This window comes from Centroberyx affinis, unplaced genomic scaffold, assembly GCF_046629955.1.
Source record: "Centroberyx affinis isolate AG114_WGS23_722 - 3 ecotype Tasmania unplaced genomic scaffold, CSIRO-AGI_Caff_v1 ptg002997l_1, whole genome shotgun sequence".
NCBI lineage: Eukaryota > Metazoa > Chordata > Actinopteri > Beryciformes > Berycidae > Centroberyx > Centroberyx affinis.
In genome coordinates this window covers 203,405-229,355 of record NW_027281100.1, presented here as the reverse complement: position 1 = coordinate 229,355, position 25,951 = coordinate 203,405, and the positions used below count along the sequence as shown (strand labels likewise).

General features: G+C 43.7%; 2 protein-coding genes across 2 annotated transcripts; one reads left to right on the top strand and one right to left on the bottom strand.

The window, feature by feature from the left end:
* Positions 1-417: 417 nt before the first annotated feature.
* On the bottom strand, positions 418-12,178 carry rbm25b (RNA binding motif protein 25b). Its single transcript, XM_071537240.1, has 17 exons — positions 12,063-12,178; positions 11,359-11,462; positions 10,744-10,964; positions 10,159-10,216; positions 9,693-9,853; positions 9,288-9,476; positions 9,078-9,161; positions 5,967-6,238; positions 5,651-5,768; positions 5,243-5,332; positions 4,466-4,539; positions 3,899-4,049; positions 3,264-3,678; positions 2,278-2,573; positions 1,848-1,946; positions 1,700-1,747; positions 418-1,366 (listed from the first exon to the last, which is right to left on the bottom strand). Exons 2-17 carry the CDS (start codon positions 11,438-11,440, stop codon positions 1,274-1,276), a joined length of 2,451 nt encoding a protein of 816 aa, XP_071393341.1. The 5' UTR covers positions 11,441-11,462; positions 12,063-12,178; the 3' UTR covers positions 418-1,273.
* Positions 12,179-14,095: 1,917 nt separating this feature from the next.
* hsp90ab1 (heat shock protein 90, alpha (cytosolic), class B member 1) lies at positions 14,096-21,369 on the top strand. The gene is made up of 12 exons (XM_071537216.1): positions 14,096-14,214; positions 15,480-15,623; positions 15,887-16,093; positions 16,399-16,558; positions 17,084-17,217; positions 17,332-17,637; positions 17,773-17,938; positions 18,080-18,270; positions 18,938-19,085; positions 19,320-19,588; positions 20,310-20,643; positions 20,787-21,369. Exons 2-12 carry the CDS (start codon positions 15,480-15,482, stop codon positions 20,897-20,899), a joined length of 2,172 nt encoding a protein of 723 aa, XP_071393317.1. The 5' UTR covers positions 14,096-14,214; the 3' UTR covers positions 20,900-21,369.
* Positions 21,370-25,951: the final 4,582 nt, after the last annotated feature.

Sequence of the window (25,951 nt, the reverse complement as noted above, 5' to 3'; positions counted from 1 at the left end):
GGGATTCTGTCCCTTTATGGTGTTTGAAAGTTTTATGGTGTCAAATCCTTTTAAAGATTGTTTTGTTAGTCCTATTAATCACCAGTCATGCCCACCTTAGGACAGGTGGGAATGTCTTGGAAGGGTGTGATTAGTGATCAATAGGATGGGCATTCTTTGCAATTACTGAAAACAGCCTAAGGCAATGTATTACCAGCTGAAACATTTTACATGCAGCTGAACCCATGTAGCAACTGTAATAACAACCAGATAATGTGACAACATTTTTACATGTTGACAAGTTGTTACATTATCAGGCAGTTGTTACATTGTCAGATGCTTCTTCACTGCTGCGATGTCTTAACAGCACACAGTGATTCTTCATAAAAGAAAACACTTGCATGTGGTGAGGAAATTAAATGGCGGTTCACAAACGGGTATAAAAATCAACTTTATTCAAAACAAATGTCCACCAATACAAAAACAAATGGAGAGCATTTTCACAATTGTAAATCATTATTAGCGCAGTTACATTTTCCTGTAGTGGTAATGACGTGTGCTTTTATGGCTGCAGGGATATCACCAACCATTATATTTTGTGGGTCTTGTTCAGTAGACACATTTTAAATGACAAGTAGGTGCTTTCTGAAATGGTCTGAGAAAGAGAACGTGTCAACATGTTTATCAGGAATGTGATAAGGAACACAAAAGTGGGAAAACCTATTATCTCGATGGTGTCCAAAAACCTGAATAAAATAACCCTGGGAAAAAAACATATCACATCCTAGTTTATGGTTATACGTACTCCAATTCTGTGTCGACTAAACCAATCCACACTCAGCACCTGCAAGCCGGATTTCAAACCTCCAAGGTTTTCACAGACTAGCTTATCGACTTCATTCAAAGAGGTTTTAAAGTATTTAGTGCATGTAGAACAACACACTCCACCTGAAAAGGTCATGAAACTGGTGAAATGTTGAGCTGATTACTTAAGAGCAACTCTTCAGTCTGTCAAAAGACTTTTTCCCAAAATGGTTGTTGGGTCACCGTTGGCATGAATACAAATAAAAGTAGAGGCCTAAATTAAATGTCTCTCAGCAGCTAATATTGAAATGGTTGAAGAGACCTAATAAAAAATAACAGACATGAGCTGAACAACTGGTGCAAATGTGAGAACAAGCAGAATCTTCAGTTACAGTCTGCATGGGTGTGGAAAGATCATTTTGTCTAGGGTGACATAATTACACTATCCTATTATAAAAAAAAAAAAGGTTGATCTTCATTCAGTGCTTGCTTATTTCACCAGTCCAATCTTCTTGGCTTCAGTTTCGTAAATGAGCAGCCTCCACATCTTCACTATGAACACTTCGGCTTCTTCATCAAGAACCTGGGCAGGGACAAAGGGCAGCTTTAATCAGTGGTGCATGATAAAGTCCTACATTAGGGACAAGGGATCAGGGACATGCCAACATGTCAATTCTTACATATTCCACTTCGATGGACACTAGAGTATGGCTTTTACAATCAGAATTCTAAAACCCACAACATTTATCAGGACAAAAACAAAATAGACAGTGTTTCAGTCCAAGAAATAACGGTCTGCTGTCAACATAGATGGTGCAAAAGGCAGCCAATAGTGTGAGGGCTTGACCAATCCTCTGGTTCACACTCAAGCACCTAGACTGGATGTGCGTCCGTGTCACTGCTGTTTGTTACTCACCATAGCAACATCATCCAAGATACCCTGTGCTGTACCGTGAGCCATCACCTGGGGGAAGAAAACAGAAGAACGTCAGTGGCATTTCAGATTTCACTTCCCCTGCAAGGTAAGACTATAATCCAATGTACAGTCTTCACATGATCAATACCTTAGAGCAGACAAAGTCCACTAATGTTGGCTCTTCCTCTCCGATGTACTCAATGATCTTTTTATTGATCCAGGGGCGGACACGGCGTTCCATTAGTGTCTATGGGACAGAGATAAAAGAAAAGAACGGGTTCTGTTTTAGAAGAATCACATGACCATTTCTGAATGACAAGCAGGATATAAATGAGACCAGCAGGGAAAATCTAGATGGGGAAAAGTGAATGAGTAACTCCTTTTCTCTCCCACAACAAATACTGTAAAAGTGCACTTGAGCAAAGCACTGAAACTCCTGCAACTACTCCCCCAGGCCAATGTTGTAAAAAATCATGTGTTCTTTGTCAACTTGTCTGCTTAAACAAGGGTTAAAAAGACAAAAGCCCTGTGAAATGCAGCAGAATACAAGCACTTCATTTCATTTCATTCCTCCTCACCGTGTCGACCATGGACCAGTCCAGCGGGTAGGAGAACAGCTCGGGCTTGGCCGTGGGGATCTTCTCGATCAGGCTCTTGATGTGTTTGCGTTTCTCCTCGGTGTTGGCGCCCTTGATGGCGGCCAGCCCGGCCCCGTCCACCCCCAGGCTCTTGTCGTCATCGTAGTCCAGGGGCACCAGCTTCCTCTTGCGGGGCAGCTCGTCCGCCTCCTCGTCGTCAAACTTGTTGAAGACGCTGTCGACCGCCAGCTTCTTCCGCTTGGCCACGTTGGGTTGGCTGGGGCTGCCTGTGGCACCTAGAGGGACAAAGGAATGACAAGGAGCTTTATGAACGGCACATCTGTCCCCGTTCTCTGTGCTGTGTACGTATAGGTGGAGAGAGCAATGGAAACAGCAAGAAAACGTGAGTGTGGAAAGAGATGTTGTTAAAATTACAAAAAAGCTGTTGAAGAAGGCGTTGTATTTCACACGCTACTGATGACAGATCTGCAAAGATGCAAGCTGTGGCTGCATTGCATTATGTATTGCTATTGAGGAGAAATTGGTCTCTCTGCCTCTTCTATGATGGATTTCTCCTTGTATGATTGTTGAATGTCGGGGCAAAACAGTGACTCTAGAAAGAAGCTCTTTCTCTTCGATTCGGTGGGACTGACAACAAAAACCTGACGTTTACTGTTGATGTTTTAGATAGCTGAAATTTTTTTCTGCTATTAAAAATACACAAAACAGCACAATGGGCCCAGAAATGCAAGGGACATTGCCAATAGATAAACTCATTGTTCTATGGATACTTTATCATAAGAAAAACATTCAATCTATGAATTATGACTACACTTTGTTATTTTAACTTCACATTTTCTCTAGCAGTGGTGGGACTGCTCTTGCTAAGGAACCACTGAATGGTAACTGAAATCACAACAGTTGTCCTATGAGTGCTCTAGGCATGTCCATGTTGTAGTGAAAACACTCTCCTGTTACTGACTCACCTAGTTTGAGGCTGAGGCCGATCTTGGGCCGGTGTTCCTCCTGCGGCAGCGCCTCTGGGGGGGAGTTCTCGTGGGGGATGATGATGCCGCAGGGCGACTCGTCCCCGGGCGTGTTGGGGGACGCGCCGCCGCTGGCCGACGACACGGAGGGCGCCGCCGTGATGGGCCGCATCGTGGGCTTCAGGCTGGGTTTCGCGTCGGGGTTATCTTCATCGTTGTCATAATCCTCCTGCTCGCCCTCCTCCACCTCGTCGTCCGAGGGGGCGGGGCGCGAGCGGGCCTCCGCTCTCTCTCTGTCCCGGTCCCCTCGGCGGTCCCGGTGGTCCCGGGAGCCCCTGTGGCGCTCCCGCTCCTCCTCGGGCTCCGGCTCTTGGATGGCGGGAGGCTGTCTCAGACGCTCCTCCTCCTCCTCCATCTGGACCAATGAGAGGCAGATGTGCGGAGGATTAACACCCAATCACACAATCTTACAGAGAAGAAGGCCGACAGACGAGGGAAGACAAACACCACAGACGTACAGAGATGCAGGGGGACTCAGATGATAAAGTGACCTTCACAAAAGACAATAGAAGGCATGCTCACTCACCACAGACGGATACCGGCAAACACACACACACTGAAACACACACGCATACCCTGCGTAGCTCTGCGTCAGGGTCTGGATGTCCCTCGTCTAGCAGCCTCTGCCTAATCTCCTCCAGCTCCTCCTTCTCTCTCTTCCTGTCACGCTCGTCCACCTCCATCTCCTTCTCTCGGTCTCTCAGACGCTTCTGCAGCGCACTGCCCCTAGGGGTCACACCAAAAATAACAGCCTTCAGAACAATGGCCATAGCTGCAATATTGCATCTGCTACAAAAAAAATCAGATCTGGGTCAAATGGTACTTGCCAGTACTTTGTACTGGTGTTTTTACATACAGAGGTGCCAGATGGCAAGGGTTTGCCACACAGGACAATAAAATACGTGCCAGAAAGTTTAGACATTGAATGTCTGTTATACTCTGAAATTTACAACATTCCTGACCCCATCTGAATTGCCTAGATGCAGTAAACCCCACCCATCTGGTATTCCAAGCTGGTCAAAACAAATGCTGACAATTGGATGCAAATCCTATTTGCATACTAGCTAAGCATGTATTCTGACTGAGAATATATTCGACCTTATTAATGAGTGTACTGCAGCAAATATATTGCTGGTGTTCACCTGTAGTACTTGGGATCATCTCTGTCATCGTCATAGTCTTCAAGAAACTCCTTCAGCCGCTTGCCTTCTTTAGCCTGGAGGACCATAAAGATAAAACCCCACACTGAATTTCCCTCCAAGTCCACGATAATCAATCTCCATTTCTGTTCACAAAAGCTTATTGTCTGATTTGTGAAATGTACCTGTCCATTCATATGAATATATTACTCAGTGTGAAAGCTCCTCCTTGACAAAACAATGACATGTGCACATTTGATGGTGCTGTCTAATGGAGAACACTGGAGGCTTGTAAGCTTCTAATCAAATGAATCAAGTCATGCAGGCTGATTTGCATATTGGTTTATGGAGAGATGCACCATCTATTTGTGGTTTGTGTAGTTACGCACTGCCCAGTACTGGAGGGAAGCACTTTTCATTTCTCACAGCCATGCAGCTAGAAGTAAGCTTACTATATTCTATCCACCTAAACAAAATATCCTACTTGAACGAAAATTCTTTATTCTGTACATTTATGAGATGCAAAGAATTGTTTGCCCACCCTTTTACCCGAGAGTAAATGCTTTCAGGCAAAGCTTGAATAATTTTATCTTACCAGTACCACCAAGTTCAAGCTGAAACTTGAAGCTGAAACAGATTTTTGCAGTAGAATGAACACTGATGAATGGACGCTGCAATCTGATTTGAAGATCAGACCGGTTGGTACGCTGGCTTGATAAATGAGGAGAGATAAAGTAGGACACCTCTATGAACATCAGTGGGTTTTCCACCTCTTCTCACCATTTCTCGCCGGCGCTCATCTTCCCTCTCAGCCTCCTTGGTGTAATCCCGCGCCTTCTTCCTCTCCCTGAGCTCCCAGTTTTTCAGACGCTGTAGTCAGGAAAATGTCAGGTCAGCCACAGCCAAATGCAAATATATCCCATCATACCAAGCAAAGAGATCGATTCACGTGATGTTATTTAAATAGAAATGTTCCTTCATTAATGAGACCTTGGGACTTGATATTTCAGGATTTTAAGTCAGTGGCATTTCCCCTCTTTTTTGTGTTCCTGTTCACATTCTTGGAACCTTTTTTTTTTTTTTTTTTACATTTAGTAATTTAGGAACCAGGAGCTTTGCCCCTACAGCTAGCAGGGGTTCACTGTCTTCCGACCTTCCGGTTACGGGGCGCTCTCCCTCCTTTCCTACCTCCTGATAGGCTGCCTCCTTGTCTCTGAGCTTCCTCTCCAGTTTCCTGCGTTCGTATGCCTCCTCTTCATCCTCCTGGTCCCGCTTCTTGTCTTTTTCTCGGTCTCGACTCTTCTCCCTGCATAGACAGTAAAGAATTGTCAATTTTCCCACTCTTGCTTTAGACAAGTGGTTCAAAGTGGGTTCTCTGGAGTTACACACAAAATCATATCAAATGGGTTTCCATAGCCTACTATGTGTCTGTTTGGAAGTCTGTGACATGAAAATGTTTGAGAGCTCCTGTTTGAGACCAGACACTGAGGAGTTTTTCCTTTACCTGGATCGGCTGCGGTCGCTGCTCTTGTCGCGGCTTCTCTCCCTCTCCCAGTCTCTGTCCCGCTCTCGCTCCTTAGTCCTGCGGTCCCGCTCTTTGTCCCGGTCTCTCTCCCGCTCTCGCTCTCTTTCCCTCTCCCGTTCCCGCTCGCGCTCCTTCTCCCTCTCGCGGTCTCGGCGCTCTCTCTCCCGCTCGCGCTCTTTTTCTCGCTCCCTCCTCTCCCGCTCGAACTCCAGCCGCTCCTTCTCCCTCTTGTCCTTCTCCTCCTCCAGTTTCTGCGGAGCAAAACACAGGGAGGTTCAGCCGATGCCGCACAGGTCAGGAGCAAAGTGAGTCTTGGCAGACAAATTTCTAATGTGCACAGATCAAGTGGTTTCCAGACTCTGAGGACAAGCTAAGTCTTTTAATATGGTAGCATGCTCTATTCTTCCTGGTCAGTGTAATGCCTGTTAGGGAAGCTGGAATCCTAAAACACAGTTAAGATCAAAAAGCTCTCCCTCACACGGAGAGAAAGCTTTATCATGGATCTAAAACAATATGCTGAAGTGATACTTGCAGTAGGATAACCGAGTTTAGCTAGAGAGTCACTGGAAACCACTTTAACAGTCACAAACATCTGTCAGACATGTTCAACTTGAGGCATTCATAATGAGAAAAAGGTGCTGCAAAAGACAATGCTTTTTCTCTCCTTAAGAGTCCTCCTCTCAGTACAAGGAAAACAAAAACAGAAAAAAAGGCGTCAGTCTTTTGTTAAACTAGTTATTTGTGACTTACAGGTGTTGAACTATGGATTCAGCCCTTCGCTGCCCCTACAAGCCTTTTAAGTTAGGCCTGGGAGGAAAGCAGGTCACACGGTATACAAGGGAAAAACGTTATGGGATTCTCTCTTGCTTAAGCATCATCATCATCAACAACAGCAACCTTTACTTCAATGCGTACAGTGGCATTTGGTATAGTGCTAAAACAAGAAAGCCATGACATAATGAACATCAGTTACATTTCTGCACAGATAAATGAAATTGTAGAAGCGGTCTTACCCCTGCAGTAGTCTTCAGCAGTTCTTCACGACTCATTACCCAGACACACACACATGCACCACAACTCTCCCTTCATGGGCACTACACACAAGGCTTTGGGTGTCATTTTGAAAGATTTATAGTTACAAAACAGCATCTGGCACTGAACACGAGTACCAAGTTAAATGAAATAAAACACTGAGCCCAGAGGACTATATTTACATTACATTTAGGGTACTTTAGCTGAAGCTCTTATCTAGAGCGATGTACAATAAGTGCAACAGTAGAATAAGCTTAAATTCATGTCAACCCCCTAATACAAATGCAGAACTTTAATACACTCATATACAGGTACAGGCAGTCAACAGGCAACACAGACCATAACCTGAAAGCCTTGGGTCTAATGCAGCTCAAGAAAATGGAAAATGAAATGAGAAAGAGTGAGGAGCGATGTTAGAGATAGAAAGAGCAGAAGTCATTTCAAAATCATTGTAGCAGGGGTGAGGGGATCTGTCAGATTTTGTGACTAATGTGTCTCGGGTCAAGTAGCCATCTTTCTAGATGATTCAAGTGTACAATTTCTCGTCTATGTCCCTATTTCTTTTACTTACCTCTCCACAGCATCTAGCAGGGCTTAGTTGTCCGATCGTTCCGTTCTGAGCAGTAAATACGTTTTTGCTGTTCTGTTCTGGCAGTCTATCAAGCAGTCACAACTGCTGACTTGACAAATTCATAATTTTCTGTACTTGATTATTTTTTAATAGCAGTTGTTTTAACCGCACACCAGAAGACTACCATTTAGGCAGTGAATGGGGACAGGAAAAAGACATTACTGGTACTGACATTGTAAAAAAAATTTTTTTGTTCCATTAAACCATTATCAATTATCTTCTCATTATTGCTCATGTAAAACTGCTCTTTCAACTTCTGATGCATTCCTTGAAGTGGTTGCAGGCTTGGTTTCTACAGATATCAGTCTTAGATTATGTGTGTAAACATGTGTCAGACGACTGTTTGTCTGATGTATTCTTACAACAGATGCATGATTCATTCCTGTCTAGCTTACTGAAAGGAACGATGGAGGAAATAAATGAGGCAGAGATAGAGCAAGACACTGATAGCGAGCGAGAGATAGAAGAGAGGGGGAGAGAGAAACCACCACGACACATACAGAGAGCACGTACCTCGCCAGTCTTCAGATCAGTGTGCTGCTGTGGAGAGGGCGCCCCCCACACTAGCATGATATAGGCTACAGCCAAAGTCACTGCAGTGGTTATTGACAAAGAGTCTCAGCGCGTTAACATGAACACCAGTAAGACAGACCATCATTTACAGAGGACTCGCACAGGTTCACTGACCCTCCAGCTTTACAGGGGGGGGGGGGGGGGGGCACCGCCAATGCTGTCACCAAATGAAAATCACAAGGTTGGGAGGAACCTCTGTCGTGTCAAATAGTTGGCTGAATAAAGAGAGAGCACCATATGCCCTGGCCAACATATACCGAGGTGCCTGTGCAGTTGCCCCTATACAAGTCCTCAAGAGGGGGGCGCCCAGTATATGTACATAGTAAATGAAAGCTGATACTTACATCCTATCCTCGCAACTTTTTCCAAAGCTCTGAGATTCATCTTGCTTTAGTCACCATATGATCACTATCATAATGGTGGGGTTTAATGAATAGATTAGCTTTTAAGTAACTTTACATCGTCTCCATGCATTTTGTGTGATGAATGAAGAATGGATCTATAATGGTCACACCTAGATAGTTTCACTACGGTGGTCACACGTGTCAAATCAGGGCTGAGAAAGGTGACAAAAACACTAGCTATCAGCCTATTTGTAGTGCTGGAACATTGAACATGAAACATTTCAAATAATGTGGGGCGAATTAAGATGTTTGGTGGTGAAAATTTGAAGGATTTCCAATTCGTCCAAGGTTACCAATTTGTGGCGCAGTATGCATTTTTAGTGGGATCAAGAAAAGCTTTGTATATGTGTCAACTACCGCTAAATGTGCAAAACTATAGGAGTGAACTATGTGAGCAGCTGCTGTCCAAAACCTGTAATGTCAACTACAAGATCAAAGGAGCCACTGTACCTTGTGGGTGTCACGAAATTTACTAATCTCTCTGGAAATCAGGTCTCTCTTGTCCTCCTCCATGTCGATGGCGTTGATGTCCTCCTATGGAAAAAGGCACACCGACAAAACTCAAAATCAATTCTGCTTTTAAAAAAACACACAACACTCATTGACGCATTTGAAGTTCCAAGGAAAGAGTTGGAGAACAGCGACCAAAAGTTGGCATACCTCTTCTTTTTTCTCCTTCTTTCTCTTGCGTCGATGGGAGTCATCATCCTGTGAGGGCGCATTGAGCTCGGAGGCGTGTTCTCGCATCAACCCATCGATAGCACCTTTGACAATCTGATCCTTCTTCTTCGTCTCCTCGTCCAGCACCTCTTCCTCATCCTCTCCTCCGTCCTGGGCCTGAGCTACTTTCTGCAGGAGGGAAAAAAGAATGCAAGCCTAGTTTTGAGAGCAACTAGTTGAGTCTCACTGTAAAAAAATTTGCAAATTCTTCCAAATATCTCTTATGAGGTGAATTTTAGGCATCTCTGCTTAGTATACAGTGGACAGAGACAGGGAAGATGGGTGAGAGAGTTGGGGGGGGAGGGGGTGACGTGAAAAAGGACACCCCCGACAACAGCTTCTTACCCCATTAGTCGTCTTCTTCTTGGCCTTCCACTCATCCAGCTGGGCTTTGGTCTTGGCGTCCACCTTCACCAGTAGATTCTTGTCTCCAATCTGCAGGTCATGAAGAAGCCGCAGGGCTCGCAGCGTGGAGTCTGGCTCCTTATACTCACAGAACCCAAAGGCTGCAACAGAGATCAACATGGAAATGGATATGGGGACAGGTTAATTCAGAGTAACGATTGGGTTGGATGGAGTAATAAGGAATAAGTAAATTTTTCAATTTTTGGCAGAGGCTGGTTCCTCTCCTCTTCCAGACATTTTGGCAGGTTAACAAGCCATTGTCTGGGGGTTCTTTTCTATTGTAAATCATTTTTGGCTGGTAAAATAGTGAAAACAGCTGGTGAATTTGAAATTGATCAGCCACTGTGGCTGGTGGATGCAAGAGTTTCCTGGCCTGGTGGTGATCAATGTCTGTATTTTGTGTTACCTTGAAGCTTGCCAGAGGCTCCTTGGACTCTCTTCCAGCTCAGGACAATACCACATTTCTAAAAGATGAGTACAAGAGAAAACAGTTCATGACTCAGCACAGTTCAGGCAGAAGTGGTTTCAGTAAGCTGCCACAGTACAGGATACACATGCAGTGTTAACAGGATTACTTTAGCATTACTATTCTGTTACACAATAGTGCAATTTCCATGGCCAATGTCTGTCAAGATCAATTTTCAAATGTTACATTTTCAGTTAAAATAGCTTTGGATGTTATTGTTTTGGATAGCTTCTAATGTAATATGGATATTGTAATTAGATTTAGTATTGCAGTTAAGGTAACTAAACTATTACCAAACAAGGTTGATGTTAATGATAATTTGACTGCTTGAGAAAAAGGATTATGAAAACAAATCTGTCATTTCATAAAACCTTTAGATGCATATAATTTACCATAACTGTTCCAGGCCCAAAAAAAAGAAACTTCAAATTACATAACTTTTCCAAGTTTCCATGAAGGCAGGCACCCTGTGTGAGGTGTTGCACATATCTGTGCTATCTTTCTGAATTTTCCTCTGTCCCTTACCGCCAGCAGTTGTCTGATCAGCATATCTGAGGCCTTCTCTGATATGTTCCCCACAAACACCGTGGTGGTAGGTCCGCTGTTCTCGTCATTCTCTTTGGCTCGCATATGAAGGATCTCCTTCCTGGGCATTGCAGGCTTACTGACAACTGGCACAGAAGTCTGCAGCAGGACTGTAGAGGTGGGAGTCATGATGCCCATGTGGACTGGGATCATTGGGGTTCCTGCAACAGCCAAATGGGACGTACATCAACCAGTGAACTTACTTATACAGGCAAAGTCAACAGAGCATGCATGTTGTTTTTCAGCACCGCCCTGCACACAGTCACACTGGGAACTGCCCAATACCACCAATCTTCTACTGTTGGCCACTGAGCAGCTCCACTGGAGTAGTAAGGGGTTAATTGCCTTGCTCAACAGTACCTTGACAGTAGTTGTTCAGGAAGAGGAGAGCATTTGTCATTCACTTTCCCCACCGGTCTGAGTATTTGAACAAGCAACCTTGCAGTCACAAGTCTGCTTCTCTAACCTAAAGGCTACCACAGCGTTGTTCCATTCTGCACACTAGCGTGAATAAACTAAACCAACTGACTTTGTGTGTGATTTGTGTGTGCTTACCTGAGGGGAAGCCAGCAAACTGATGAGGGGGCATCCCTGGAGGGGGCAACAGTGGCCGGTTTAGATGAGGGGGGAAGGACATCTTGGGTGTGTATCGGACCGACCTGATGAAGGAACAATGAGACCCATTAGCAGTCTATGCATGTCCGTGTAGAGGTGAAAGTCACAATTCGTTTGGGGTCTCGATACAATATTACTACCATATCAGACAAAGTTGAAACAGATGCAAAGTCGTCTTTGATTGAAACTACAACTGAAGTGTTGGCTATTTCTCCTTTAGCTAAAAGGCGTGGATAAAAAAAAAAATAATGTACTTAGGCATGGAACTCTGGTATTGATTTGTGACTTCTGCTATTCCGCTAACAAAAGGTAGCTTTAACGTTGTAGTGTATCATCAGGCTCCATCTGATATCACGTTTATCACCGTTATTCAACTGTTATACCTTAGTACATGCCTGGTACTCGTTCGCTAGGTCAATAACCCCAAGTTAACGTTACCAAAGAACAAGTAAGCCACAGAAGCCAGCTACTCATGGTGGCTAACGCTAACTTATTTTCACCGGTGGAATACCGTACCCGGTACAGCTAGCGACATTAAGTTAAGCTAAGCTAACATTAACGTTAATGTTACCGAACAAGCAAAGCTCACATTAGCGTGCTAACTGTGTTCGGAACAAATAATTAATTCGTCTTTATATACATACCCCGAATCAGGTGGCGTATAAATTGATAAAAGACAGCTATCAGCGGGTTACCGTTTTCTGAAACGCTTTCTACAAAATTTAGATTAGCAAGCTGGCTAGTCACGGGCCTTCAAAAACATTGACGCAGACGTTACGTACCGGGCCTGACGGGTCAACTGCAGTGCATTGACGTTAGAGGTTCGCTTGTTTTGAATCTCGGACGTGCCCGCTGAAACGGAGGTATCTGGAAAACTATCATACTTCCATGGAGAAAACCCGTAGTAGGGCCGCAACCACCCTAACTTAAACGAACTACTACTAGTAGTATTTCTATTACGACTACTACTACTAACAACAACAACAACAACAATAATAATAATAATAATAATAATTAAGATAGCTTTCACGTGGTTGTATCTCCCTGCCTTGGTCTGATTAATTCTGGTCGTGAAATATGCTTTTCCATCATTACATTTGTGGAAATAGTGAAACACTAATTTGTGCCTACTATTCAAAATGAACTATTATGAAAACAGTCTTTCACACTGACAAAACTATTTGTTTGTTGTCTGTAACACAGTTAGTTTTAAAATGTAATGTTTACTGTTCTATGTAGCCTTCTATCCCCTAAAGGTGGGCATTATAATTCTAAAATATCTGGAAGATATAATTATTTTCATGGAAGCATTCATCAGCAGGCTGAAGTGTTTACCAAGTGTTTATCAGTCCTCATCACATATAACATTATGCGTATTCATATTATAATGCTAAAATGTTTGTTTATGTTGGTTTGAAGTTGCCATGGTATTTTTGTCGTAGGTACTAGCTTTTGGGTTTGACAGCTGTGCCGCGAGGCCTGCATTTGACAAGTCCGTGACGTCACTTTTAGGCGGGTTTTTCATGGAAAGTGCTGGAAGAAACGAAGCGCACCCAGCTGGCTGAAAATATTCCTCCATCAGATTAAAAAGACCCGCACTATCTACTAATTCGTCATAAATTAAACATGGTTCTTTCAATTTTAATCTTCAGAATGATCCTTTATTTACAAAGTCTATGTTTATCCAACGTTACAACAAATATCTAGTGTGGCTATAATGAGCTTTGAATTATCAAATATCTGTTACACAGAATTCACCAAAATGTGTTAGTCATTGCATTTCCAATGCATTTCATTCATGCCTTAGCATGAATAGATTCAAAGATTTAACAGCAGTGAATATGTGATTGTTAAAACCGTCATCTGTTATTATACGGTAGAGTTGTGAGGGGGCAACTGCTAGGGTAATTGCAATGCGCGAAACAGACCTATGTATTTTTATAAATTGTGCATTGTAAAATACCTAAATAAAACGATATTTCCCAGCAGTGATGCAGATATTTCTGTCCTCACAGTATCTGACTGCAGCCATGGAGCCTAGTCTGTTACTAAAAACCTGGCCTCTGAGTAAAACATTCCTGTTGCGCAAACTGCCACAAGGTGGCAGCACAGCTATGAAGATAGTTTAGGTGAGAGAGGGTCCGTCTTGACCTATGGTCTTCACAGGTTTGACATTGTTATTGAGTTAATTTTATTTTTAGATTATTTCCAAGATATAAACCAGCCTGAGCCAAACGTGCGTTAGTCAGACCATTGGAGCACAGAGCCTGAAGATCTTATGGCAAAATCACTTTCACAATCACTATCTTTATAGGTAGTTAATTTGTAACTGTTGTGTTTGACTGAATACCCTGCGGGTGAGAGGATCAAATTACATTTAGCCTAACTAACATTAGACAACTAGCACAGTCCTTATAATAACAAGCTTACGCTTTATGTGATTGCCTGATTAATATAACCTATTTAGCTTACTCTCTCGAGTTAACATTGCCTCTGATATTTAGTCAGTGTAACTGTTCTTTGCCTATTTTCTGTCAGAAAAATCCTATAAGGTTTACTAAGACCATCCTTTACTCAGAGACTAGTTTTAGTGACAGGCTGGGCTCCGCGGCAGCCGCTGAAAACAACCATAGGCTTGTACGGCTGCGGATGGATACGCCCGCACATTCAAAACGCATGGCTATAAAGATTTCGGTCTTTTAAAAGGAAGTCCCTTTCAATTTCCCTGCGTCAGAGAGCAGTAGGGACATCAAATTGGTCGCATTTTATTCAAGATAAGTCAACGGAACACACAAGGTATGTAAATGAATCACATGCTTGCTCACAGAACAAACTATTAGCCTTCAATATTTGAGTATTTGTTGGATCCGCACTGAACTGTTTAACCTGATATTGCTGTGGATGAAGACTCACGAGTCACGACGAAACGTTAGCATCAATACTGCCCGATGGGCTATAGCTAGCTAATTACCGTTAACGTTATCTACTATGTGCACAATTACATACAAAATCAGTGAACTGTTAAATTTTCATACATTGACTGACAAATGTCGTGTTGTCCGATGATAATGCGGCAATCTGCATAGGCCAGTCTTTGCTTGCGGCAAGGCAGGTGTGGTGAGGATGACAAGGCTAACTCGCTTTATTTACCCGTGTTAAATGCACACTTGACCTGGCTGGCCCACATACCGGATTAGGACCCTTTATGGAAATGTGCTTTTGCCTATAAACTGTTATTCAGATAACGTTAGGTTAATTTGGTTACCGTTGGGTATCGTCTGTACTCACTTTTCACTATCCGCAGTTGCTGCTAACATTAGCCGGTGTGATTCTTTTTTTTATTTACATAGCCGTTAACGTCGAGTTATGTAACATCAAATGAGATTGTGACTTGGCTAATTTTGTCTTTTTCTGAATAGAACATATTTGCTACGTGAATTTTGAATGATTGATGTCTTGAACGGCACAGTCATTGTTTCGGCGTTTTCTGTCTAGTTTGGGCCTGGGGAGGAGGTTGTCCTACATTGGTGGTCGTCACCTTGCACGTGCGCATAACATTTGCTTAATAGGTTTCAGTCATAGTCAATCGGCGTAATAACATTTCTTAACTGTAATATCGTAAATCTTCGTTAGCCGTTTCCCAACACGTGTTTGCAGAATCCATTGTCTGTCGGACGGCGACGCCATGTTGGTTGGTGGCTCACTTCCGCCGATATGTGGTGGTACATAAAGAGGGCAGATGTACAATGTTACGAAACTGGGTGTGGATGTGACCAAATCACGTAGCGGTATTATGAATAACGGAACCGACAGGATGAACAATTTGGAGTAAATGCATCCCACATTAACAAACGGCCTGGTGTCATTTTAACCTTTTAAATGCCAACCTATGGTTCTCTGTAAGAGGTTTCACTCACAATCCCAGGGCATTTATTTTGTTTTTTTTTTGTTTTTTTTTACAACATCCCCTGCAAATACTGTTTGCAACATACTGTTGTGATTGTATATTTGTACCAGTAAACCAGACATTTTGCTAACTTATAAGATTTCCTTCTCCGCAGATGCCTGAAGAAATGCGCCAAGAGGAGGAGGCTGAGACCTTTGCCTTCCAGGCAGAGATTGCTCAGCTTATGTCCCTGATTATCAACACCTTCTATTCCAACAAGGAGATCTTCCTCAGGGAATTGATCTCCAATGCTTCTGATGTAAGTATAGGGTTTGGCATTATTAAAGTGTTTTCTCTTCCTGTGCAATTGTTTAGGTGCATATTTTATTTTGGGGAGGGGGGGTGTTATGATACCCGGAATATAGAAAAATTGAACATATGTGAAACATGAGATTTGGAGTAGGGACTGTAATTTTCAATTATAACGGATAACAAGTCTATTTTTTTTATTTTGCTTATGAATTGATTTTAGGAGCACATGTAAATGTCAATCAATATCAATCAATTTCAATCAATTTTTAGGCTTTGGACAAAATCCGCTATGAAAGTCTGACAGACCCCACCAAGTTGGACAGTGGCAAGGAGCTGAAGATTGACATCATCCCCAATGTAGCTGAGCGCACCCTGACCCTCATTGACACCGGAATCGGCATGACCAAAGCCGACCTGATCAACAACCTGGGTACCATCGCCAAGTCTGGCACCAAGGCCTTCATGGAGGCCCTGCAGGTACCGTCCAGTCTTTGAAAACTAGTTTGTAGCACACATGAAAACCATAGCACACAGTGCAACACAAGACAATAACCAACTAGAGCCTTAAATTACCCTGAATGGAACAGCTCTGCTGTATGCATGGACACAACACTAAGGCAACAAACGACCAATAATGGGTACAAAACTGAACAGATGGCGCACTCTAGTGCAAGATGAGTAGGCAGTGTAAATAGCATCAAATAATCGGGACACAGAAGCGAGCCTGTTATGCAACATGGGAGTGTAATAACTTGAAGCAATGTCATTTTTGTCTGTTCTAGGCTGGAGCTGACATCTCTATGATCGGTCAGTTTGGTGTGGGTTTCTACTCCGCCTACCTGGTTGCCGAGAAGGTGGTCGTCATCACCAAACACAACGACGACGAGCAGTACGCCTGGGAGTCCTCTGCCGGAGGCTCATTCACAGTCAAGGTCGACAGTGGTAGGTGTTATGGCATCATGCGAGTTTCAAGAAAGCAGTTTTCCCTCATGTGGCAACACGGAAACGCAACTTGGTATCCATGAAGACTACTTTTACCACAAATTGCTGGCTGAGAAGCCATTTTCACAGGATTGACATGGTAGTTCTGTATTGGTTGTGTGTTCTTCCTGTTTGCAACATTCAGCTAATTACAGCGTCTGTTTTGAGAGGCTTTAACACAGGGTCCTCTGACATCAACTTTTAGATTTTCTCAAATTCTGTTTTCATGGATTCTAGTTTTCATAAGTTAATGCATTTGAACACCCAAATGGCCATACCAAGATGGTGAAATGCACATACCTTTTTTTTTCTTTTTTTTCTTTCATAATGGAAATGAGGTGTCAGTTAAACAATTTGAATAGACAATACTGGGGGGCAGTCAGCAGCCGGACGCCTAGTGGAGGGTGTCTGCCTCAGAATTACATCCACTGACATGACAATGTTTTGGGACAAGGTGTGCTCATGACTGTGCAATTGATTTCTCAGGGGAGCCCATTGGCCGCGGAACCAAGGTCATTCTGCACCTGAAGGAGGACCAGACAGAGTACATTGAGGAGAAGAGGGTCAAGGAGGTTGTCAAGAAGCACTCCCAGTTCATTGGTTACCCCATCACCCTGTTTGTAAGTATCAAATATGATTGGGTGGATTAGCCCTTTCAGTCTTGGCTAGAATGAAACAATTGGCATATCAAAGAATCAATGGGAATCTAAAAATCCAGTCGTTCTGATGTGTAGGTGGAGAAGGAGCGCGACAAGGAGATCAGCGACGACGAGGCCGAGGAGGAGAAGGCAGAGAAGGAGGAGAAAGAGGATGCTGAGGACAAGCCAAAGATCGAGGACGTGGGCTCTGACGACGAGGAGGACTCCAAAGACAAGGACAAGAAGAAGAAAAAGAAGATCAAGGAGAAGTACATCGACCAGGAGGAGCTGAACAAGACCAAGCCCATCTGGACCAGGAACCCCGACGACATCACCAACGAGGAGTATGGCGAGTTCTACAAGAGTCTGACCAATGACTGGGAGGATCACCTGGCCGTCAAGGTAAACCATGTACACATAGGCAGGTGCATGTATGCATCGACTTAACCTGAAGTTGTACCCAATCACCACTGATTAAAATGTAATTTTATTTGTGTGGTTTTTTTAAACCAACTCCTCCCCTTCCCCCCCCTACAGCACTTCTCAGTGGAGGGCCAGCTCGAGTTTAGGGCCTTGCTCTTCATTCCCCGCCGCGCGCCCTTCGACCTCTTTGAGAACAAGAAAAAGAAGAACAACATCAAGCTGTATGTCAGGAGAGTCTTCATCATGGACAGCTGTGAGGAGCTCATCCCCGAGTACCTGAGTAAGTTGACTAGACGGGGGGGGGGGGGTTAGGGTTAGGTGCCATGCCCTCCAGATTCAGATGGAAACTCCCAACCCTTTCTGAAATGCTGAGGTGTTTGCTCGTCTGTCCTAATGAGCCGTGTTCTATGTTCCCCTCCAGACTTTGTGCGTGGCGTGGTCGACTCTGAGGACCTGCCCCTCAACATCTCCAGAGAGATGCTGCAGCAGAGCAAGATCCTCAAGGTCATCCGCAAGAACATCGTCAAGAAGTGTCTGGAGCTCTTCGCCGAACTGGCCGAGGACAAGGAGAACTACAAGAAGTTCTACGACGGCTTCTCCAAGAATCTCAAGGTAACCGTTGGAAACATTAAGCATTGTATTGATGAAAATTTCTTTGGAACATAAGTTTTTAATGGAAGCTCTCCTCCCATATTGCCCTCCTTGTGTCTTCAGTGCATCACTGGATTCCAAAGGTTGTTTTTTTTAAATCTAGCAGTCCTTGTTTCCCCCTTGCTTATAAGGCAGTATAGCATAGTTTAGATGCAGGCCAGTCATACAACGTAGTATTGTACCCTATAGCTGAAGAAGAGTTATCCTCTTGTATTTCCCAGGCATTTCACCCTGTTAGTAATTCGCTACACAATCTCTGGCAATTAAACGCCCGCTAGATGAGCTTGCGGAACTGTTTTCCTTATGCTATGCATTTTCAAATTAATTATTTGCTGCAGACCAGTCACTTACTATTGGCAAATATTTATTAGTCTGTATTAAAACCTGCTTGGGAGAGCCAGACGGATGGGAGTATGCCATTACCAGAAAGTATTGATATTAATTTCTTAATACCAGTCTGTAGCAACTCTCCTCACACTACCTGCTTTGTCCTGCGGTAGACTCCATCCACCTGATACTCCAAAGCAGGTTAAAACTGAAGATGTATTTGCGTAAGATAGTAGTTGACTCAGGTGGTGTGTGTATTTTGTAATTCTGTATGTAACTGTTCTTTATTGGCCGTCTGCAGCTGGGCATCCATGAAGACTCTCAGAACCGTAAGAAGCTGTCTGAGCTGCTGCGCTACCACAGCTCCCAGTCTGGAGACGAGATGACCTCCCTCACAGAGTATCTCACCCGCATGAAGGAAAACCAGAAGTCCATCTACTACATCACTGGTGGGTCACTGCTACGTAAAGAGCAAAGTGGCACAATGTCACGTGTTTGGAGCTTTAAACATAGTTGTCTCCTGTTAGTGACTAGCATTAATCCTGTACTTTGCACCCGCTTCCAGAGGCAGAAAATCATTGCACTGCTCTTTATGGGTATTGCACTTCTAGCCACATCTCATGTAAAGTGATGTTGCATATTTCCACTGTGGTCCTCAATTGTTCCTTTGTTCACTTCACAAGGTGAGAGCAAGGATCAGGTGGCCAACTCTGCCTTCGTGGAGCGCGTCCGCAAGCGCGGCTTCGAGGTCCTGTACATGACGGAGCCCATTGACGAGTACTGCGTCCAGCAGTTGAAAGAGTTCGATGGCAAGAGCCTGGTCTCCGTCACCAAAGAGGGCCTGGAGCTCCCCGAGGACGAGGAGGAGAAGAAAAAGATGGAGGAGGACAAGACCAAGTTCGAGAACCTCTGCAAGCTCATGAAGGAGATCCTTGACAAGAAAGTAGAGAAGGTCAGTGATCTGAACTCGTCGTCTAAATTCCCTCATGAGGCATTGATTTGTTGTTGAATTCCACTACACATTCTTAGGATTCATCGTCTTAAATTTCACAACTGCAGTTGACGGTTGCATTCGTTTTTTTGGTTTGATAACAGGTGCCCTAACTGTCCCAAACTTGTATTCTGGTGAGTTGTAGCCTAAGGGTGGCCCGTTTAGATTCCTGTGGCGTTTGAGTGTGCCCCACTGGGTTCATTGGTTGTGAATGCCTAATGTTTGTGACTAGATATTGTTTCCAGCCAATGGTGTGTTGCACCCAGAGAAGCTAGAAGACCAGAACTTGTGAAAATTAAACTTCTGTGGTGACTGTGTTTGTGATGCCATTATACATATACTCATTTATCTGTTTTACATTTGGATGCTTTGCAGGATGTGAAACTAATTTGAAATATAAAATGGATCTACATTTTTTTGATACACCTGCCAAGCTGCTGGTGGAAACAGTGGCTACCAGCAATTATCTGACTAGCATGTGGCTGGTGTTAACATAACACCAGGATGGCGTGTTTAGGAGATGGATCTAACATGACTGCTCTGCATGCTTTATTAACTTGGATTTACGTGCCTTGACTAAAATCTTGTTTTTAAATAGGTCAGCTTGCCTGTAGAAGCACTATGCCGCATTTCTTGTTTTTTATCCTACTTCCCTAACACGCTCTGCTTCGGTCTCCTCCAGGTGACCGTGTCCAACAGACTGGTGTCCTCCCCCTGCTGCATCGTGACGAGCACTTACGGCTGGACGGCCAACATGGAGAGGATCATGAAGGCCCAGGCACTCAGGGACAACTCCACCATGGGCTACATGATGGCCAAGAAGCACCTGGAGATCAACCCCGACCACCCCATCGTGGAGACGCTCAGGCAGAAGGCCGACGTCGACAAGAACGACAAGGCCGTGAAGGACCTGGTCATCCTGCTGTTCGAAACCGCCCTGCTGTCCTCGGGCTTCTCCCTGGACGACCCACAGACCCACTCCAACCGCATCTACAGGATGATCAAACTCGGACTGGGTAAGGCCACATCTGTAGTTGTAGATGTAGAAATGTGGAACTTATTTATTTTAACTGGAGATACAACAGTATGATTGGTTGCCTTGATGATGAGGAAAGTGTATAGGCATCTAACAAATATCCCAATCCCTCTTCCGCCTCAGGTATCGATGACGACGACGTGCCCACAGAGGAGCCCGCCTCCACACCCGCCCCAGATGTGATTCCCCCACTAGAAGGTGACGACGATGCTTCACGCATGGAAGAAGTGGATTAAAACTCCCTCAGATTTAACCCTTTAGCCTCAATTTTTTCAATTGTACATCTGTAACTAGGGGAACCTGGTCTTGTCATTTGGTTAAAACAAAAAAAAAAAAATAAGTAAGTAAAGTATCATTCATGTCGTCCGGTGGACCAGTGTTGCTCTCGTGTGTAGAGCGTTAACTCTGCAAGACATAGAAAAAAAAGCGGTTTTTGATTTTTGCTGTACATGGTTCATGGTGACCAACACATTTGTTTAAGTACCCTGTTGCACTGAGTTTTAAAAATGTTGGACTGGTAAGATGCGAACACGGGGAATGGTACATTCCATTATCAGATGGTCTGGAGAGGGTTTGGGTGGTTCTGCTCATGTGCAACACTGCACGCTGCATGGAGAGAGGGCTGCAAGATTCCTTTGCCTGAGTCCAGGCTTATCTGTATTCAGTCTTTTTGTTTTGCAAAAAATTAAAAGATGTAATACCTTAAGTTTGAAGTTGTCTTTTTACTGTACATGGTTGAAAGATATTGATGCTGACATACAGACATCATAAAGAAGTATACAATTTAAAATTTGATGGTTTAATTTGTGGGCTTTGTAGGACTATCATGAATCCAGATTTAGCATTTGTTTATTTGACATGAATTTATTTTATTTTGACATGAAAGTCACTTCCAATACCCACACCCAAAACAAAAAATGATAAACCACTGCACTGATCTACAGACTGTGCTGTCAGGCAGCCACTAGGTGGAGACATGTTGCATACTAAAGTTACATGTGGTCTCAAACATTTTTATGAAAATGTTTGACAGTATTGACAAAGCATGTTGATCAGGAGGTCCATAATGTTGCATATATACACATGCTATACATATATTGCATATTTAATGTGGCAGTAGATTGATTGTAATAACAGAGGGCACCAATTGTTGCTTCCTCTGATATTCCCCCTTTCCATAAAAAGCACTTCCACTACAAGTGACTAATTTTCTCCGATGTAGGCATCCCCCCAAAACTCCCCACCATTTTTCCCCACAGTCTTTTATGACTTCTCAATGTGCAATCCTGCGACACCAAATTTGCTTTGCCTGAGATGACAGAGAAATTGTCATGGACAGTGATGTTATTTAAAATGATTGGCACACATACAGCAGGATGGAGGGAGGGGGCAGCCATTGTTAAGATTTCACCTTGAACCTACAGGAGCTTTATTTAAATTTAAAATTGCATTGTTCAGGGTGACACAATTTGCTGTCATGTTGCATAAACGTGACACTGATGTCCAACCAGCCTGTGGAAAATGCTGAAGTGCTTGTTCTTTAATGCGTCATCAGTGATGATATAGGACTATGTAAAACAAATACAAGTGAGTGTTCAGCCTTATCAGCTGAATGTAGCTGAACATTAGACACACAATAAAGAACTCAAAACTTTTGGCAAAGGAACACACTTTGCATCACTATCTGATCTAATAAAGTATCAATCAACAGCATTGAAAAGCATGTATACAGAACCACATTGTAGTCATGTATTGAATGCATGGGCTTCTTGAAAGTATGAGGCATCGTCAGCAGAACTCTTTGAAGGAAATGTCAAGTATGTCCTTTTCCTTGAAGTCATGTGTTTTGCAGTAGTTTGAGGGGGCGGCAGCGCTGCATTTCTGCACACATCAGTAAAAGAGTAAAATGTGTATTCGTGTGGGAGTCTCTCCCTCCTGCCCACCTCACACACACACTGGCTCGAGTCAAAGTGATAGCGGGGGACTTCAGCAGTGTCATTCAGAAACACACTGGAGGCTATTCTGGCACCTCTGGTGTGACCAAGCTGAGTGTACAAAATATTACCACCACCTTCCTAATATGACCTTGCACAATCCATGACTTAAGGCTTTTAAAATCCTTTGTTACGCGTCAGATAATATCATTAAGAGGATCACAGCTGAGCTTTCACCTGCTCAGGCTGTTTTATGGAAAAAGAAGACACAAGTTTGTTTACATTATGAATCCGGACGGCTAACACTATCAGCCTGTGGCAAAACACAGTCTCCCCGCAGAGTTGAAAGGTGCATCTCGTCTGGCTTGCCCTTCATTTAACACAAGGCTTCCTGTGGAAACATTTGGCTCTGTTGTGTAAATCTCCCTTCTAGCCCACAAGTGTCTTGATCTGGGGGGCTTCCTGGTGGCTCAGTGGGCCGGGGAGCACAACATGTGCCTTGCGGTGTCACGGCTTTGAATCCGGCTCGTGACCTTTGTAGCATGTCACCCGCCTTCTTTTGATATTTTACTGCTCTCTCCACTGTGCGCTATCTAATAATAAAGTGGAAATGCCATAAAATAGCCATAAAAAGCGTTGATCGGTACATGATCCAGGTAAAAGGCGTTTGACTCTTCTTCTGCTTCTTGTTCATTTACATTGACTGTCACTGAACTGTTCCTTGTGAATATTGGGCAGCTGATTTGATTCAGTTAATTCTGGACCAGCAAAGCCAAATGTGTGCGTATGCTTGTGTGTGTGCATACTTCACAGTGAGACCATGAAGCAGAAATAAAAGGAAGTTCAGAAAATAGCTGCACTTTGACATTACATGCCAGCAGCCACACCATCCCGTAATCCAAATATAAGAGGCGTCATTTTAGTTTCCATGACATTTACAATGCCAAATGCCAGAAAAACCATGACTGGTGCGCAGGAGGAAAGTGTGTGCTAATCACAGTCTGAGACAAGTCGATACATGGCAGCCCGTGGCGTTAGTTCTCATATTTGATCATAATGGGTTAAATACTACAGACAGGAACAGGATATCACCCACGCCGAGCAGGGGAGGAAGCTACATCTGCAGACTACACTCCACTACAGAAGCATAACCTACTATAATGACAAAAGAGCACAGCCCACGAAAAAAGATCACCTTATATGACTGGGCGTGAGGGCATGTAGATTCGCATGCAGTCTGTCTCGCTGTGTGTTTTTTATGTTCCACTTGTACAGTAAAGGAGTGGGTGGAGGGTGGAGGGTGGAGGGTGGAGGGAGGGTAAAGGTCAGAGAGGCAGGCTGGTGGCCAGAAGGGCTGCGTGTATCCCAGGAACCAGCTGGGGAAGTCTGGGCAGGGAAACTATGAATATAAATGTTAAGTTGTTTTATGAATACCCCATGAAAACCTTATTTCTCTCATATGTGGTGCACGAACATTTCCTTTACCCAGAATTTCTTTCAATTGAATGATTTTCTTATATGAACTTTCAAATTGTTGCATTTATATTTTTGTTCAGTACAAATGTTTTACACTCTGACACTGTGCATTATCTCTAACCCAGAGTTAACACACTTAACCCTCGGTTTGTCTTAGCCTCTTTTCACTTTTCACACACACTTCATTAACCCTATGTTTATTTTAACCCCCTGGGAATTAGTTAACCCTGGGTTTACTTGATTTTCTCCTTGACAAGGCCCTGACTCCCCCAGCTCCTCCAGTAGAGCTGCTCTTTGGGCCACCTGCCAGGTGTGAAGCAGTGTCACTTGGGGCATGAAGGACGGGCATTGCTGAGAAAAAAAAAAAAAAAAATTCTTCACCAGTAACAGTTACAATAAAAAGGCCTCAGCAGCAATCCCCCGCCATCCTCCCAGTCAGAGCGAGAACCCAGAGTGACTGGTTTGGTCGGGCAGAAAGTGGAGGTCTTCAAGTCTGCGGCCTCCCCCCCCCCCCCCTCCTCCTCACTCCATCTCCACCTCCACCTCTCTCATTCTTCATTTGCATTATTGAAAAGAGGAGCGGGGAGAGCCGCTGGCGTCACGACGCGCCGCTCCAAAAGCCAGATGGGGTGTGGGACGTCGTGAAATGAGAGGCGCGGGGAAGTTCCCCCACCGAGCAGCTGCCAGGTTCAGAAAGTGGGGGAAATGTTTTTTTGCGCACATCACAGTCAAACCCGGGCCCCGGTCTGATGTTGAATCATCTTAGTGGTCCGCTTTATGAATCAGTAGATAATGGCATTCAGAGAGAAGCTCCTTCAAGTTATTTTAGAATCCGTTCATGACGTTTGTAAGACTGGAGACAGTGAGGGTAGAAAGATGAAATGTGTGATTTGAACGATATTGCAGTTCATGGTATGAGTATCTGATCACAGTATTGACCAAACTGCAGAGGGTTTGCACATCCAACAATGAACACAAACATGTGAAACAGTAAAATCAAACCACTTCAGTTCATAGTTTTAAGTTAATTTAATGTATTTTATTATTAATCCAGTTGCTAAAGGAAATACTACAATGATAAAAACAAGGTACCAGTTACATCGCATTTCCCTTGTATGCATTCTGTGCTGCAACCCCCCCCCCCTCCCCGTCGGCCCGGCTTCAAACATTCTTATACCAATGAAGCATCAACATCATCCATTCGGTATTCTCCCAAACATTCACATGAAACAGTACATGGAACAGATATTTTGCAAAAAACACATAACAAGTAGGTTTGAAAAAACAATGACTTAAAGGTATGCTGGCATGATTTTTAGCCGCTGATTTTAAAACGAAATAATTAAGATTTGTATGTGATTTGTGATTTGTTCAGGGCAAACCATGTCACTATATACCTTTAATGAAGAGAAAAACAGTAATGGATGCACTGTGTGCGGAGGTTGACCCTGCAGCTTTACAAGGTTAAATCAAACAATCCCAATCCTGCAGTTAAGATACATAAAGGATCCTGCTCTCCAACGTGGAGATAAACATCAGGGCTATTGTGATGGAAAGGCTATTTGCTTTTCCATCAGAATATGACAATCCATTGAGGAGAAACTGTTGTCGTTATGGGCAGGTGGAGGGAGGCGACGTCTGTTCAAACATCTAGGATCAAGTCAGCAAACGGGCAATGTCGTCAATAAACGCTTCAAAATTAATGCATAGAGAGCAACACGTGTCTTCTCACATGTTTTTGTGTGAAACATCCATAAGTGTAGCAGTGAAAACTAAGGGGCGAGTGGATGAGACAGACAATATAAGGTTGTGTATTTTGTCTAAACGTGCTCAATACGTTTTATTTGTCAAAATTTTGATTAGTGTTTTTAGTCAGTA

Bases quoted from the DNA above. Each gene is read 5' to 3' on its own strand.
- rbm25b (XM_071537240.1), bottom strand. From the start codon at position 11,440: ATGTCCTTCCCCCCTCATCTAAACCGGCCACTGTTGCCCCCTCCAGGG. The intron at 4,540-5,242 runs GTGAGAAGAGGT...ATGGTCCTCCAG, and splicing joins ATGAGCGCCGGCGAGAAATG to GCTAAAGAAGGCAAGCGGCT. The intron at 1,367-1,699 runs GTGAGTAACAAA...GTCCCTGCCCAG, and splicing joins TCTTGGATGATGTTGCTATG to GTTCTTGATGAAGAAGCCGA.
- hsp90ab1 (XM_071537216.1), top strand. From the start codon at position 15,480: ATGCCTGAAGAAATGCGCCAAGAGGAGGAGGCTGAGACCTTTGCCTTC. The intron at 15,624-15,886 runs GTAAGTATAGGG...ATCAATTTTTAG, and splicing joins TGATCTCCAATGCTTCTGAT to GCTTTGGACAAAATCCGCTA. The intron at 19,589-20,309 runs GTCAGTGATCTG...GGTCTCCTCCAG, and splicing joins TTGACAAGAAAGTAGAGAAG to GTGACCGTGTCCAACAGACT.